General features: G+C 42.3%; 1 protein-coding gene across 1 annotated transcript in view; it reads left to right on the top strand.

Annotated features, from left to right (window-relative positions):
* LOC121305258 (protein-glutamine gamma-glutamyltransferase K-like) overlaps positions 1–17226 on the top strand; it is a 28320-nt gene that overhangs the window by 7762 nt on the left and 3332 nt on the right. The window contains exons 2-11 of the mRNA XM_041236816.1: positions 5089–5354; positions 6477–6668; positions 10596–10847; positions 12551–12669; positions 12996–13103; positions 13878–14055; positions 15198–15336; positions 15841–16033; positions 16443–16596; positions 16791–17075. Coding sequence (XP_041092750.1) covers positions 5090–5354; positions 6477–6668; positions 10596–10847; positions 12551–12669; positions 12996–13103; positions 13878–14055; positions 15198–15336; positions 15841–16033; positions 16443–16596; positions 16791–17075 — 1885 coding nt within the window. The 5' untranslated portion in view covers position 5089. The remainder of the gene's footprint in view (positions 1–5088; positions 5355–6476; positions 6669–10595; positions 10848–12550; positions 12670–12995; positions 13104–13877; positions 14056–15197; positions 15337–15840; positions 16034–16442; positions 16597–16790; positions 17076–17226) is intronic.

The following is a 17226-nucleotide window of genomic DNA, read 5'->3' on the forward strand; positions in this document are numbered from 1 at the left end:
ATTATTATTAATAACTAATATTATTTATAACTGAAGAATTCTGAACGCTCACACAATTCAGCGGGAGCAATACCACTGCATGACTATGTGCGGTTGCCACTGAAAATACAATAACGGCAAGAGTATGGCACAGACTCATTGTAAAGCTGTGACACATACGGTATGTACAGTATACAAAATCTCCAAGACTATATAGTTCACAATCTGTACTTATTTTTGTTAATAATCCTTCAAAGAAAAAACTACTGACTTTTTGGAGGATGATAACAAGTTCCAGTTGGGTTGATTTAGGAAGCAGCTTTTGTTTTTAATGCAATATATCTCGGCTCCAAAATTCTTTGGTAACAAAAATCTAGCATTAAGATGAATAAAATGCAGGCTTTTGTTTCTCAAAACACCGATATCGATCAACCGCTTCTGAAGGCATTATAGTTTTATATGCATCAATTTTGACATTGCCTGCTGCAATATCCTTATCTTATCCTCAGGATAACAAGGAAGACAAGATGTTGCAGATGAAGTGACTGGATTCAATGCTAATTCAATTAGTAATAACTGCACACTTTATATGAACTTTCAATAGACAGTGTGCACAGCACGTCACCTGGCTCCTTACTTGTTTTTTTTTTGTGTGTAATATTTCAAGAATGTAAAGGTCTCATTGTCAGGTTGATAAGAGCCTTCTAGAGGATGTTTGTGAAACTGGCTAGGGCTGTGCCACAGTGGAACAATGTCTGCAATGTGGAGACTCCCTTGCATGTTATGTTCCTGTGATGGGATGCTCTAGCTAGCTGAATTAGCTGATTAGGTGGCTCCAGAGTTTACTTGAATAGAGGGAGTGCTGGTATGCACATGGAACTGAGTGTGTTATAACCACGGCGACAGCTCGATCTTAGATTGCCTGGCTGGCCTAGATTGCTCTTTTCATTTTGATGTCATAAAACTGCACACAAAAATAAAACAGACGAAATTCAACAAGGAACGTATTAGTGGGGTTTGACTGGTATGATTTGAAGTTTCAGATTTATTTATTTATATAGTGCCTTTCACACAAAGTGTCCCAAAGTGTTTACAATATAATAAAGAATACAGTAATTGAACACAGAGTACAGAAAAAAAAATATTCCGATTGATAAAAAGAGAGGCGCAAAATACAATTATAAATAATTAAAATCAACAAAAATGCAGCGAAAGATAAACATCCAAAAAAATGAAGCCTGGGATAAGATTGTGGCGTTAGGTGATTTTAATGTGCATATTGATGTAGAACAAGATCCTCTTGGAAGAGATTGTATGATATCGCTGGAGTCCCTTGGTTTCACTCAACATGTTATTGGCTCTGCTCATATTCACAGCCGTACTCTAGATTTAGTTATCTCTCATGGCCTAAGCATTCAGAACTTGGCCATCATTGATCTTACGCTTTCAGATCACTCTGCTATTATTTTTGTATTAATACCCGGTTTTGTAAAACTCCCGGCTCGATGCATTAAAACTCGATCTTTCAATTCATCAACTGCTGACAAGTTCTTGGAAGCACTGTCCGCTTCATCTTTCACTGAGTCGGGCTCAGTCGAAGAGCTGGTGGAACATTCTAACGATATTCCAACAAACATCTTAGATACTGTTGCAGCTTATAAAATTAAGAAAGTGGGTACTTAAAGATTCTCCCCATGGTTTAACAACACAACACGTATGCGTCACAAACTAGAACCTCGATGGAGGGCTACTAGACTTCAGGTCCATTATTTAATTTGGAAAGATAATATTTTGAAATATAGGGCTGCACTATCTTCTGCACGATCAGCATATTATCCAAATCTCATTGAAATAAACAAGAATTACCCTACATTTCAGTTTAACTAATCCTCCTCCATTTTTTGTTGATTAGTCAAATGGATCTGGCTGTAGTTAAGACGAAATTCACTACATGTGCGTTAGATGCTATCGCTACTCCACTTTTTAAAGAAGTATTCTCCAAAATACCTTGGATCAGGTATCTTAACTCTTTCAAGACTGCCATGGTAAAACCACTACTCAATAAATCTACCTCAGATGACAATGTTCTTAATAACTACAGGCTAATTCAAATCTTCCGTTTCTGTCTAAACTTCTAGAAAGAGTAATTGCCGAGCAATTTAACATATTTCTTGCAGTTCATAACATATAAGAACATAAGAAAGTTTACAAACGAGAGGAGGCCATTCGGCCCATCTTGCTCGTTTGGTTGTTAGTAGCTTATTGATCCCAGAATCTCATCGAGCAGCTTCTTGAAGGGTCCCAGGGTGTCAGCTTCAACAGCATTACTGGGGAGTTCAATCTGGGTTTCGGCTTTATTATAGCACTGAGACAGCACTTATTAGAGTGGTTAATGATGTGTCAGCATCCTCTGCCACAGGCATTCCTTGGCTGGGCTCATTTCTTGGCCCAACTCTGTTTTCTTTGTATACGCTGCCTATGGGCAATATTATGCGTAGCTCTGGGGTTCGTTTGCATTGTTACACTGATGATACACAGCTATATTTATCCCTCAATCAGGGCGACACCTCGGCTGTTAATATTTTAAGCACCTGCCTTACTGACATAAAAAAAAATGGATGTTTGAAAATCCTTTAATGCTCAGATAAAACCGAAGTGATGATTCTGGGCTCTCAGAAGCAACAAAGCAATGTGTGATTTACTCCTTGGTGGCTTCTGTTATGAACTTGCAGACGAAATGAGAAGTTTGGGTGTGATCCTCGACCCAAATCTTTGAGACACACATCAGGAATATCACTAAGATGTGTTAATGTCATGAAAGAAATATCACCAAATTGAGAAGCATTCTTAGAATTGATGATTGTAATGCCCGATTCTCTGGTACTCATAGCCATGTTATAGCTCAACTGAAAGTTATACAAAATACTGCAGCTAGAATTTGAACAAGGATTAAGAGACAAGATCACATTTACTCCTGTACTAGCATCTTTGCATTGGCTTCTGGTCAGATTCAGTATAGATTAAGGTGTTGCTTTTAACTTAAGGCATTAGATGGTCTTGCACCATCGTATTCAAATGATTTTTTAATACCTTATATTCCTAGGCACCACGTAGATCACAGAATGCCAGGTGGATTGCTGTCCCACAAATTAAAAACAAAAAAACCAGCAGCTATAGGGCCCCAGAACTCTGGGATGATCTGCCTAGTTCTGTAAGGGAAGCACCAAGTGTCTCTGCTTTTAAAACAAGATTGTTGTTAAGATTATTATTTATTATTATTATTATTATTATTATTATTATTTTTCTTCCCAAAACTTTAAAATGCTGCTGCTTCGAAGCTGTGTGACTGATCAGGAACAAGCTGGATACATTGGCTGTCAGATGCTGAAAAAATTTTGCTGCTGCGTCCTTGCAATTGGTGCCATGATGCATTTTTCGATAAAACCTTTCGAAATTTTCTTCTTGGGAACCGGTGAAGCGATTGATCTGAAACTCGTCATATATCATCAGCATCCAAACCCACATCAAGTTTGCAAAGTTGCTGTGATAAATTTTAATGTCAAAATGGCTGCCACAAATCTTATCGAAACGCGCCCCTAACAACAAACTGCTGCTGTTTGAAAACCGTGTGTCCAACAAACTCCAAACAGGGTAGTTATCGTCTCAGTAACAATAAAATACAAATATGTCAAAATTGTTATGTTTTATAAAACAAGATGGCCACCAGTGTATGTTTACGTCTGAAATTTAAAACTGCCTCAGTTGACAAATGGTTTATTTGACTAACTCGAAACTTCACAAGCATCATCCTTGACACTGTAGCAATATAACAGACTTTTAAGAAACTTGCGTTAAACAAGATGGCTGCCTGACAAAAACATTGAAACAAAATCAACTGGACGGCTGCTTTGCTCACAGCGTTGGATTTGTGCAAAATATTCAAATATCTTCTTGTCTGAAACCGCAATGTTGATCGGCACCAAAATTGTCACGTTTGCTCATGACAAAGTCCTTTCTAAGTTTGGTAAAATCTGCGGTTTTTCATTAGAAAACATGGACGCAGCGAGCAAAACAACAGTTTCACGATTGTTATATTTACATATATTAAAGTATAAATCCATACTGCAATACACTAGAGACATGAAACTGACTATAATAGTAGAGGGTAATGTGAAGCAGTGTATGTTTCAAAATGGCTTGTTTTGCTCACATGGTTTGGCGGCCATATTGATAATTGAAAAATGACTTTTCTGACCCATAGCAAGAACAGTGTTGCTCGTGTGCTCTTCAATGCTGGTACAGTTGTGTAATAAAGTAATAGCCGCTAAAATCAAAAGCAGATTATTATTATTATTATTATTATTATTATTATTATTATTATTATTATTATTATTATTATTTTTCTTTCCACCAACAAAACCTTAAAAGTTGCTTAAAATGAAAACCGTTGCACAAAAACGTTTGAAATTTCACAGAGTTGTAGCCACCAATGGTAAACATCTTGTCGGAAACCACTTATCACAGAGTTCTGGAACTTGGTATATGTGGTCAGGGATTGTCCAAGATGCTCGAAATGAAGCTGATTGGTTCAGGGGTATGGCGGCCATTTTGGATAACCTAATTAACACACAAATGTCGTCTTCTCCAAAACCGCCAATCGGATCGAAGCAAAACTTGAAATACATGATCAAAGTGTGGTTTTCTTTAAAGTTTGCCCAAATTAAGTTGCTACAGTAAAAAACACGGCTGCCGTGGGCCAATCAAATTTCAGCATTGCTCAAGTTGCATATATTGAGCAGAAAATGGCAACCAATGGGTGGCAGCCATCAAAATGCTTAAATTTCACAATAACTCCTTGGAAGCTATACAGGTGCTAGTAATAATAATAATAATAATAATAATAATAATAATAATAATAATAATAATAATAATAGTTATGTTATCATAAAAATACAGTATGCTTACCAAATAGGTCTACTTTTTTGAATGTAAGCAGTATTTATTCCAGTTTTGATATGCCTGTCAATAACACAATAAAGTATTGGTCAATAAATATTTTTAAATACAGAAATAAATGATTAAAGGAACGTCGTTTCTGTGTGGTTGCAGGATGCCTGCAAACACTGTGTCAGTGCGGCGGCGCTCCGAGCTTGGGCGCTGGCCCACGGTGAGTCTGGGGGGGATCGGCGAGGAGGATGAGGAGCCCGCCGCTGGGGACTCGCAGGTCGGGACGAAGAGGCAGGAGAGTCGCTGCATGAGCTGGATGAGGAGAGTTTGCCCCTGCGTGTGCAGTCAGAGCGCTGACGACACGACCGACAACAACGGCTCCACGGCAACCAAGGAGGACGACGACAAGCACAGTGTTGCACTGTCAGGTACTGTGTGTACTGTAGTGGTCTTCTTCTTCTTCTTCTTCTTCTTCTTCTTCTTCTTCTTCTTCTTCTTCTTCTTCTTCTTCTTCTTCTTTTTCTTCATCTTTGTATTTATTATTATTATTTTGGTTGTAATTTGTGTGTATATTTGTGCATGTGTGTGTTTATACCACAAGCATGGATATATATATATGGGTATACATTTTGTTATTCCCCTATGCTCTCCCCTCCGCGCCCCTCTCCTCTGCTCTCACCTTCATCCTTTCTCTCCCCTCTCCCTCCCCTCCCCTCTCTTCCTCTCCCCTCCCTGCTCTGGAATGTTGGCCCTAGTCTGAGTCTGAACAGCACAAACAAGACAAGCTTATTTATTACCCAAGACTAAGGGAGCCCCATCACTGGCCTCCCGTTTTGTTTGCACAGACTCCAGTCTTGTTGAAATTCACCCTGAAACAATCAGAAGCAATAACTTAATAACACATAGCCCATTTTATATATTCGTCAGTAGGTTATGTGTTTATGCATCTTGGTATAAGAGATTTCCCTCGTCTCACTGCACACCACCGACCCCTGTGGGCTTGCCTGTCAGCTGCCCAGAACTGCGTTGTCCTCCGAGCTCTGAGGTGGCTGCATGGCGGGCCTGCAGCATGTAAAGAAGCGGGCGGCTGATGGCACACTCTTCGGAGGACAGCGTGTGTTCGTCTTTGCCCCCGCCCCGAGTCAGCGCAGGGGTGGCAGCGGTGAGCTGAGCCTAAAATACAATTGGATATGTCAAATTGGGAGAAAAGTGGAGTAAAATCAATGGACGACTACTAAATTAAAAAAAAAGAAGAGGTCTCATCTCGTGCCGTTCAAACTGTGCCAACTGATTTCTGTTATAACAAGAGACACTTTACACACAAGGTTTTAACTTAGGGTTGTACTCTGGAGCTGCTATTAAACATACAAACCCTTTTAAACTTCAGAATTGTGTTGTCTATACACACTAGATGTACAGAACAGACAGACACCTATAGAGCACTCTGTCTGTCTGTCTGCTATCATGCCGTGGTATGCCATTGAAGATCATTTGAGAAGTTAGCATAAATAAATGAGTGAATCAATAATTCTTCCTTTTCTTCTTCGCAGATCTGATATTATCGGTAAAGAGCGTTGATTTGCTACAATCTCGGTCTGGAATTAACCGGAAGGAGCATCACACAGACGAATTTGAATACGATTACCTAATCCTGCGCCGTGGCCAATCGTTTGTCATGGAAATTGAGTTCTCGCGACCTTTCAACCCTGACACTGACACCATGCACTTGGAACTACAGATTGGTGAGTAGAGACTGGGAAATTATTGCAAACATCATAACAAGATGAGGGGGCTTGCTTTTAAAAGCACTAGTCCAAGGTGGCTAGATAGCGGAAATGTCTTTATGTTAGTAGGAGACAGCGCTATCTAGTGCACAGTTAGTGTATTGCCAACGAAACAAACTTGATCCAAAGTGTCAGATCACTAGATCACTTAATTCAATAAAGATTTTTCAAGACTACAGATATTTATGACAGGCAGCTGAACCGATGAGCAGCAATTAAAACACAATATTTGACTATTTGCAATAGAAATATAAGGAGGCAAAATAAATCAATCTAGCCTGTGTTACACATGTAACAGCTCCTGAACTCACAGTCAGAGCAACACAGACAAAAAATTAAAATCATATTTGAGTGATGTAATAATGAGAAGCACTCAGACAGATTGCAAACATAACACGCTAAAGGGACAGTAAAAAACAATAAGAAACTACAAGCTTGAATTCTTTAGAGATGTCAGAGGGGCGAGCTGTTACAACATAGAAATACTGAACTTTGAGCTACAACATTGAAAAATACTGCTTGTGGAAACATTGGTCCTCACCTTAAAACTGCCCTTAAGTTGCGTCTTCAGTCAACTTTTGACCCACTTTCAATTTTTATAAACAGCAATTCCTGATTTCAGTTCCCCAATTGAGTTTGAAGACTGCATCAGCAGGCTGTCTCATGACTGTGTTCATTTCTCAAAAACTACCAGGCACTTCCTGGCACAGAATAATGCGTTCATTCTGAACTGAGAGCGCCAGACAGCCACACAAAAATATGTGCACTGCATTATAGCACCGGCGTTACTTGATAACTACGGTCATACGGGTGTTGCATTGCACACATTCCAACACATAGCTGGAGAAGCGCTTATCTCATTGTCATGAAAAAGAGTGAATGGATCCCTCAAGACACATTGTGAGTCTAGGACATGTTAAGGCTGTGATCAAGGCAAGTGGGGTTTCGACCTGATATTAGGGACAGGTCCTAATAAGGGAATCTTATTATAATCTCGTGTGACTTATTAAACTCATAATGCAGTTAAGAATTACTCAAACTGTTATGCAATGGGAGTCGTGGTGAGAGGCAGGAAAGGAACAAAGGGAGTGACAGAATGGTAAGATTGAGGTGCCCAGGACATGGTCACAATATGGGAGCAGTTGTCTGCAGTGTGTGGGTAGCAGTGGAAGAGTGGAGGCCTAATTTTAACCTGGGGTGTCTGGTTGCATCAATTCAGGCACAAGGTCATGTTTCAAAATGCAGTCTATCTATAGAGATTGCTTTCTAGATATACAGACAGCCCCCCGGGCTTCAATCTGCATAGTTTTATATATTATACAGCAACACCAAACATGATTCAGACAGCCCCCCTGAGCTTCAATCTGCATAGTTTTATATATTATACAGCAACACCAAACACGATTCAGACAGCCCCCCCTGAGCTTCAATCTGCATAGTTTTATATATTATACAGCAACACTAAACATGATTCAGACAGCCCCCCTGAGCTTCAATCTGCATAGTTTTATATATTATACAGCAACACCAAACACGATTCAGACAGCCCCCCTGAGTTTCAATCTGCATAGTTTTATATATTATACAGCAACACCAAACACGATTCAGACAGCCCCCCTGAGTTTCAATCTGCATAGTTTTATATATTATACAGCAACACCAAACATGATTCAGACAGCCCCCCTGAGTTTCAATCTGCATAGTTTTATATATTATACAGCAACACCAAACACGATTCAGACAGCCCCCCTGAGCTTCAATCTGCATAGTTTTATATATTATACAGCAACACCAAACACGATTCAGACAGCCCCCCTGAGTTTCAATCTGCATAGTTTTATATATTATACAGCAACACCAAACACGATTCAGACAGCCCCCCTGAGTTTCAATCTGCATAGTTTTATATATTATACAGCAACACCAAACACGATTCAGACAGCCCCCCTGAGTTTCAATCTGCATAGTTTTATATATTATACAGCAACACCAAACACGATTCAGACAGCCCCCCTGAGCTTCAATCTGCATAGTTTTATATATTATACAGCAACACCAAACACGATTCAGACAGCCCCCCTGAGCTTCAATCTGCATAGTTTTATATATTATACAGCAACACCAAACACGATTCAGACAGCCCCCCTGAGCTTCAATCTGCATAGTTTTATATATTATACAGCAACACCAAACATGATTCAGACAGCCCCCCTGAGCTTCAATCTGCATAGTTTTATATATTATACAGCAACGCTAAACACGATTCAGACAGCCCCCCTGAGTTTCAATCTGCATAGTTTTATATATTATACAGCAACACTAAACACGATTCAGACAGCCCCCCTGAGCTTCAATCTGCATAGTTTTATATATTATACAGCAACACCAAACACGATTCAGACATCCCCCCTGAGCTTCAATCTGCATAGTTTTATATATTATACAGCAACACTAAACATGATTCAGACAGCCCCTCTGAGTTTCAATCTGCATAGTTTTATATATTATACAGCAACACTAAACATGATTCAGACAGCCCCCCTGAGCTTCAATCTGCATAGTTTTATATATTATACAGCAACACCAAACACGATTCAGACACCCCCCTGAGCTTCAATCTGCATAGTTTTATATATTATACAGCAACACTAAACATGATTCAGAGATTCCTCCTGAGTTTTACTTTGCATTCTAATAGTCACACGCCTTGTGGTTTCCCATTCAAACTGAAAACTAGTCATTAGATTGAACCCACTCATAAACTTTGAACTCCCATATGGTTTTAAAAATAGTTTTTCCAACACAGTGTTTCTCAGTTGTGATCTTAAAACTAATATAAAACATTATGGGACACTTTTATAAGGGTTAGTAAACCATGGTTTGTTTTTTTTAAGAATAAATTATATTGTCAGGAATGTGTGGCTCTGTCTGTCTGCAGCTTTAATGAAACTTAATTCTCGCAGAGTGTAGTAAACTAACACACACATCAATAAAAAAGGAATTATATTGTTGTGTCATACTGGACTGCACAGGTACTCAGTAGTAATTAATAGTCTGACTGTGGGGCTGGCATTTTTCAAGAAGATTATCTGGTAGTTGAAGAGTTAAGTCTGTGAAATTCCTGAGAGGCTTGAAGGGGAAAAATATTTGCCTGGAGAGGCCAGCATACCTTGCACTGAGCTGAGAGAACGAGAGGAGAGTCAGCAGCCAGAGAATATTTCAGCAGTAATGTAGAGCTGAGCCCACTTAACAAATTAACTGTACCCTTCACAAATGATCTTCAATGGCAATGCAGACAGACAGCGGCACTGCAATGGCTCTGTATTACACTACAATGGTAGCACAAGTATAGGGCAGCTGCAATGGAGCGAGGCTGGTAGAATGGGACCACAGTGTGCTGACTATACCCTCAATGATCTTCAACGGCAATGCAGACAGACAGCGGCACTGCAATGGCTCTGTATTACACTAAGGGGCAATGGTAGCACAAGTATAGGGCAGCTGCAATGGGGCGAGGCTGGTAGAATGGGACCACAGTGTGCTCACTATACCCTCAATGATCTTCAATGGCAATGCAGACAGACAGCGGCACTGCAATGGCTCTGTATTACACTAAGGGGCAATGGTAGCACAAGTATAGGGCAGCTGCAATGGGGCGAGGCTGGTAGAATGGGACCACAGTGTGCTCACTATACCCTCAATGATCTTCAACGGCAATGCAGACAGACAGTGGCACTGCAATGGCAATAATGGTTCTGTAGCTTCTGAGAAAGGTGAAAGGCAAGTGAATTAATCTCTGCCTGTGCAATGGAACCTTATATTAATAATAGTAATAATAATAGCAGCAGTTATTCATTTTTGAAAAATATTTATTTTTCTTTCCAGGTCCACTGCCACAGGTGTCAAAGGGCACACATGTCATCATTCCATTGGTCGAGGAGCTGGAAGACAACCGATGGGAAGCCAAAATTGTGCAGAGGGTGGGGTCTAAGATTAAACTGTCTGTCAGCTCTCCGGTGACAGCTGTGATTGGCCGGTACAAGTTTGCTGTGGCCACTCACAGCCCGGGGGGAGACTTCAAGATGGAACACAACCCCAAGAACGACATCACCTTTCTGTTCAACCCCTGGTGCGAAAGTAAGTGCTTTCCCCGCTGCAATGAGGCTCAGTTTTATTTGGGAGATTGGTTCCTACCTAACAATCAGAGCAAGAAAAAAAAAGAAAGACAAAAGAAAGATTGAGACTTGGTTTTATTGTTGTGTGTGTGTGTGTGTGTGTTTTACTGATTTAGTCTCACAGTTGGGCATGTTTGTGCGTTGCTAATATATTAGTTTTTCTTGGAACGATTTTGAAAGTTCAAATTCCTGGAAGAGTTGTTTTTCCAGCTTGGCCCTCAAAGCCATTTCCTTTCTCACACTGTTTTATGTATCTGCTTCTGAATTTCTAGATAAGACACACACAGCAAAAAAACTTGAATAGCAGTTTGGGTCTGAAGTATCACAGCTGTCTTAATGTACTCTCTTTGCACAGATTACTCACTTTGTCTAGCTGTTACAGTCATCCCATCCTGTTTAAAGCAAACCCTGTTATCTCTATAGAGCTCTCAAACATGTCTCTAAGTGCAGCTGGAAGACCAGAGTGCACCTATTAGCCTGCTCCCCTCCTCTAACACTCTGCCCCCCCTCCTCCAACACTCTGCCCCCCCTCCTCCAACACTCTGCCCCCCTCCTTCAACACTCTGCCCCCCTCCTCCAGTTGTTAATTAATCTGTAAACATTTTGTCTAATAGTTAAAAGTGCATATACAGGATCATTTTAAATCTGCATTTTATATTATCTAAATAAATATACATTCTGCGTGACAAAATGGGCAATTTTAAATTAACTGTACAAATTATACACAAAATAGCTATTCCCACTATTTTGTATTTCCATTTGGCTGCAGCTCGCTGGTGACCTTTAAGCTTTTCAATGAGATATGCGTTCATTAATGACCTTGTCAACTCCATTTCAAAGCATGAACGGGTTGATTTCATTAACACAATTCGTTTGAATATCACTGGCGCTAAAGCTCTTGTTACTATACCACGAGTTCGATACAATAACGCTGTTTTTTGAAAGTCCTGTCCTAGATCTCTTAAATTGCCACACCTAGCTAGATCGCAGTATCTCAGCAGCTGCTCCACACACAAAGCTTCCAGAAAACATAAATAAGGTTGAAACTGAGTTCAGCAATCCCCATTGTTTAACAAATATAACAAACACAAAAAATATATAAATTAGCAGCGATCTGATTAGAACTGTGTATTCTCTCTGCAAAAACATCAGTACGAACAGAGCCGCTGTATTGAAAGGCTCTGAAGAGGCTGCAGGCTGCACTATATTGCGTACAGACTCCTAACACTTTCTTTCTATTCCCCCCCCCCCAAAAAATATTTTCTCCTCATCCCCTTTCGCCCTTCTCATTCTGCCAGCTTGCTGCCACACAGTCAGGCATCTCTGGGCTTCTGGTTTAATCTGGGTTTTCTACCAGTCTCAGTTGGTTGTTGGGTGTCACTAATTCAGTATTTTTTTAGGCCCTGCCTGTGTTTTGGGTGAAATTCTTGTTCAGGGAACTGGTTTGGAATCTGATTTGTACTGAGTTTTAATTTGTTCTGCCTCAGTATGAATTGTTCTGGTTCACCGAGGCAAATCCTAACGTTTGGAACAATTTTCACAAAGACTGTATAAATCACAGTCTTTAATTCCAGCATTACCTTTTGCATTGCTACTGGACGGGACACAGTTTAGCTCCCTTTGAGATTGCTCTGTATAATATTGTGTCTGCATCTTGTTTTTCAGATGACACAGTGTTTATGGATAATGAGAAATTCTTAAAGGAATATGTCCTAAATGAGACCGGGAAAATTTACTACGGGACTGAAAAACAGATCGGAGCTCGAACCTGGAACTTTGGACAGGTCTGTGTGTCTGTCTGTATGTCTACATGGCTGCGTGTTGGTGTGTCTGTCCGTCTGTCTACACATCCTGCTGACTGTGAGGAATTACATGCTGTGTAGTTCTATACATATTTAGATGCTGTGTTTCAATACAGTACAAGTACCTATCTGCCTGTCTGTCTGTCTGTCCATTTGTGTCTTTCTGTGCGTCTGTCTGTCTGTCCATGTGTCTGTCTGGGTGTCTCTCTGTCCTCTCTCTCTCTGTGTTGCAGTATATATATATATCTGTCCTCTCTCTCTGTGTTGCTGTGAATATATCTCTGTCTCTCTATCCTCTCTCTCTTCAGTTTGATGCCGGTGTTCTAGAGGCCTGCCTCTTTATTCTGGATCGGAGTGGGATGCCTCACGCTGGAAGGGGGGACCCAGTCAATGTGGTTCGAGTCATCTCTGCCTTGGTAACAATTGTTGCATTTTTATACTTTTTATTCTGAGCTGCAGTTCCGGTACAGAGTGAGGGGGCGCTGTCTCTTGCTTACGATATAGAAAACCAAGCAAAGCAAAGTGTTCTTGTAGCCGAAGTGTTCTTTAAGACGGAGTAGACCAACAGACACAATATGAATGAATCAAGATTGAAGGCATGCACAAAATGATTTAACAGAATGGTGAAGCAACTAACCAGAACGGGAAACGTCAAATAGCTCATGCGATGACAAGTCACATTTGAAAAGACTGAACAAACCATTTTAAGTTTGATGATGATGAGTTTTCAGGTTACACAACAGAACTGCATCCGTTGTGAACGATTCAGTATCGGTGCCAAAAAGGTGTTCTTTTAAGCGAAGCTCCTGTTCCTTTAGGTAGAGCATTCGAAATGGAAAAAATTGGTTTCCCCACAAGGGTGTTCTCTTAGCCAAAGTGTTCTCTTAGGAGGTGTTCCATATACGCGGAGACTACTGCAGTAGTGGTACTAGGAGTTTTATTATTGTCATTATTATTATTATTATTATTATTATTACACATTTCTGTTATTCTGAGCTGCAGTTCTCTGTTGTGCCTGTACGGAGTGAGAGGGCGCTCTCTCTTGCTTACTGTATTTTATTTATAGTATTATTATTAGTAGCAGTAGTCATAGCAGCAGCAGTGTTATTGCTCTTATTATGATTCTCAGCTGCAGTTCCTGGACGCTCCCTCCTGCTCATTGCATTACTGTTCTCACCCACCTCTCCCAGGTGAACTCAGTGGATGATGATGGAGTCCTGGTTGGGAACTGGTCAGGTGATTACTCGTTGGGCACAGCTCCCACAGCCTGGTCCGGCAGTGTGGACATCCTGACCCAGTACCATCGCAAGGGGGGCGAGCCGGTCGCATACGGGCAGTGCTGGGTCTTCTCAGGAGTCACCACCACTGGTTTGTATTTATTTTCATTTTTATGAGTAGTATCTCAAAGCATCATCATCTTCAACATCATCATAATAGAAATGCAGCAATATAAAAGTGACATTAAAACCCACTAAGACAATAAAGCTATTTTATAAAAGTACATTTTCAATCTTGACTTCAAAACTGCAATGGTCCCGGCTTCCCTGACAGACGCAGGCAGAACGTTCCACATTGTTACAATTTACAAGAAAAAGCCCTGATTTTTGTTGACCCTAGGTCAGTCTGACTGCCTGTCTGTGTGCCTGTCTGCCTGTCTCTGTCGATATGTGTCTCTCCGTCTGCCTGCCTTTCTGTCTCTGTGTGTGTGTGTGTGTCTGTGTGTGTGTGTGTGTGTGTGTGTGTGTCTCTGTGTGTGTGTGTGTGTGTGTGTGTGTGTGTGTGTGTGTGTGTGTGTGTGTGTCTCTGTGTGTGTGTGTGTGTGTGTGTGTGTGTGTGTGTGTGTCTCTGTGTGTGTGTGTGTGTCTGTGTGTGTGTGTGTGTGTGTGTGTGTGTGTGTGTGTGTGTGTGTGTGTGTGTGTGTGTGTGTGTGTGTGTGTGTGTGTGTGTGTGTGTGTGTGTGTGTGTGTGTGTGTGTGTGTGTGTGTGTGTGTGTGTGTGTGTGTGTGTGTGTGTGTGTGTGTGTGTGTGTGTGTGTGTGTGTGTGTGTGTGTGTGTGTGTGTGTGTGTGTGTGTGTGTGTGTGTGTGTGTGTGTGTGTGTGTGTGTGTGTGTGTGTGTGTGTGTGTGTGTGTGTGTGTGTGTGTGTGTGTGTGTGTGTGTGTGTGTGTGTGTGTGTGTGTCTGTGTGTGTGTGTGTGTGTGTGTGTGTGTGTGTGTGTGTGTGTGTGTGTGTGTGTGTGTGTGTGTGTGTGTGTGTGTGTGTGTGTGTGTGTGTGTGTGTGTGTGTGTCTCTGTGTGTGTGTGTGTGTCTCTGTGTGTGTGTGTGTGTGTGTGTGTGTGTGTGTGTGTCTCTGTGTGTGTGTGTGTCTGTGTGTGTGTGTGTGTCTCTGTGTGTGTGTGTGTGTGTGTGTCTCTGTGTGTGTGTCTCTGTGTGTGTGTGTGTGTGGAGTGTCTGGAGTCAGAATCACAGCTCTCACAGTGTGCTCCTCTCTCCCCCTGTCTCTCCCTGCAGTGCTGCGTTGTTTAGGGATCCCCACGCGCAGCGTCACCAATTTCTGCTCGGCTCACGACACGGACGTGTCTCTCACCATGGACGTCTACTTCAATGAGAAGATGGAGCCCCTGGAGGAGCTCAACCTGGACTCCATCTGGTCAGTACCGCAGGCCTTGCTACCAGTCCAGTCTGTTTACTGCCTTCTTGCTGCTGTCACTCAAGCATTAACAGAACAGGAACAAGATCAGCTACACTGTAGCCCCTCAAACTGCCCTATAACACAGACCCTAATACCCTACCAAGTACCTATACCCTCTGTCCTATACACTGTGCCCTACCCCTATCCCAAATTCCCTACACAATATACCATACTCCCTTTACCGTATCCTCTATACCCTTCCCCCAATAGCCTCTACCCTACCCTATATCTCTTACCCCCTGTGCCCTGTGCTGGTCATGGTGCTGATGCCGGTGTTCTGATGCTTTGGTAGTTTCAGGATCTTGTGTACTATGGGTGGAGTGAGTGCCGGGTGGGTGGAAGTCCACGTGTCTGTGTGTGTGGTGGTGCTGTGGGTGTTCATGGTTGCTTGATATGAATGCTGGGTGGTAGTACTGCTGTGCTGATATGTGATCTGTTGTGTTGTATCTAAATTTACCACAGGAACTTCCATGTGTGGAATGACTGTTGGATGGCTCGACCAGACCTGCCCCCGGGGATGGGGGGCTGGCAGGCAGTGGACGCGACGCCCCAGGAGACGAGCCAGGGGACCTTCTGCTGCGGCCCCTCCTCCATCGTGGCAATCCGTAACGGACTGGTGTATTACACCCACGACACACCCTTCATATTCGCAGAGGTGTGGACACAATACGCAGTGCTACTTCATCCTGCACCCCTGCACACTGCACACTGCACCCTGCACACTGCACACTGCACACTACACCCCTGCACTGCACCCTGCACCCTGCACCCTGCACCCCTGCACACCACACACTGCACCCTGTACCCTGGTGTACTACACTCACAACACATACCCTGTAGCCTCTTCCCTCCCCTGTCTTGTGTACAGATGTCCTGTATTCTCTAACCGATCAGTGGACACTGACAGGTGCACACCAAGTTGCAATCGGAGGTAATAGGATCTATACATACGGGTAATATCACAGCCGCTCCTGGTCCTAGAACTCTTTCGTATTCAGCTTTATCGCTGACTGGCTGGAAGGTCCTCAGCACTGTAACAGACTCTCTCCTGATTCTCACGACAGGTAAACAGTGATAAGATCTACTGGCAGCGGCAGACGGATGGCTCCTTCACCAAGGTGTTCACTGAGAAGAAGGCAGTGGGGCACTACATCAGCACCAAGGCAGTGGGGTCTGAGGAGAGGGAGGACATCACTGACTTGTACAAGCACCCCGAGGGTGAGAGAACAGAGAGAAGGTCTAGCAGTACAGGGCTGAGTCAGCCCAGGACTATAGAACATCAAAGTACATTAGAGTACTGTGCAGTATATTCTGATATAGCATAGCACAGTATGTTGTAATATAGAACAATACAGCATAGGATATTGTACGGGATGTTATTAAATCTCTCTCTCTGTCTCTCGGGTTGCTAGGCAGCGAGGAAGAGCGCATTGCCGTGGAGACGGCCTGTCGCTACGGCACCAAGCCTGATGTGTACTCGATCCGCCAGGTGGCGGACGTCAGCGTGGAGGTCAGCACTGATGGGGCGGAGCTACAGATGGGCCAAGACGCCTCAATCCGAATCACCTTGAGGAACAAGAGCCAATCCGCACGCAGCGTGGTGCTGCACGGCCAGATCGCAGTCATGTACTACACTGGGGTTATCAAGGCAACCGTCAAGAAGGACACCATCAACACGGACCTGCTGCCTGGCGAGGGTAAGAAACTGGAGCCATACATACTGGGGTTTGTACATAAGAACATAAGAACATAAGAAAGTTTACAAACGAGAGGAGGCCATTCGGCCCATCTTGCTCGTTTGGTTGTTGGTAGCTTGTTGATCCCAAAATCTCATCAAGCAGCTTCTTG

Source organism: Polyodon spathula, chromosome 42 (assembly GCF_017654505.1).
Source record: "Polyodon spathula isolate WHYD16114869_AA chromosome 42, ASM1765450v1, whole genome shotgun sequence".
NCBI lineage: Eukaryota > Metazoa > Chordata > Actinopteri > Acipenseriformes > Polyodontidae > Polyodon > Polyodon spathula.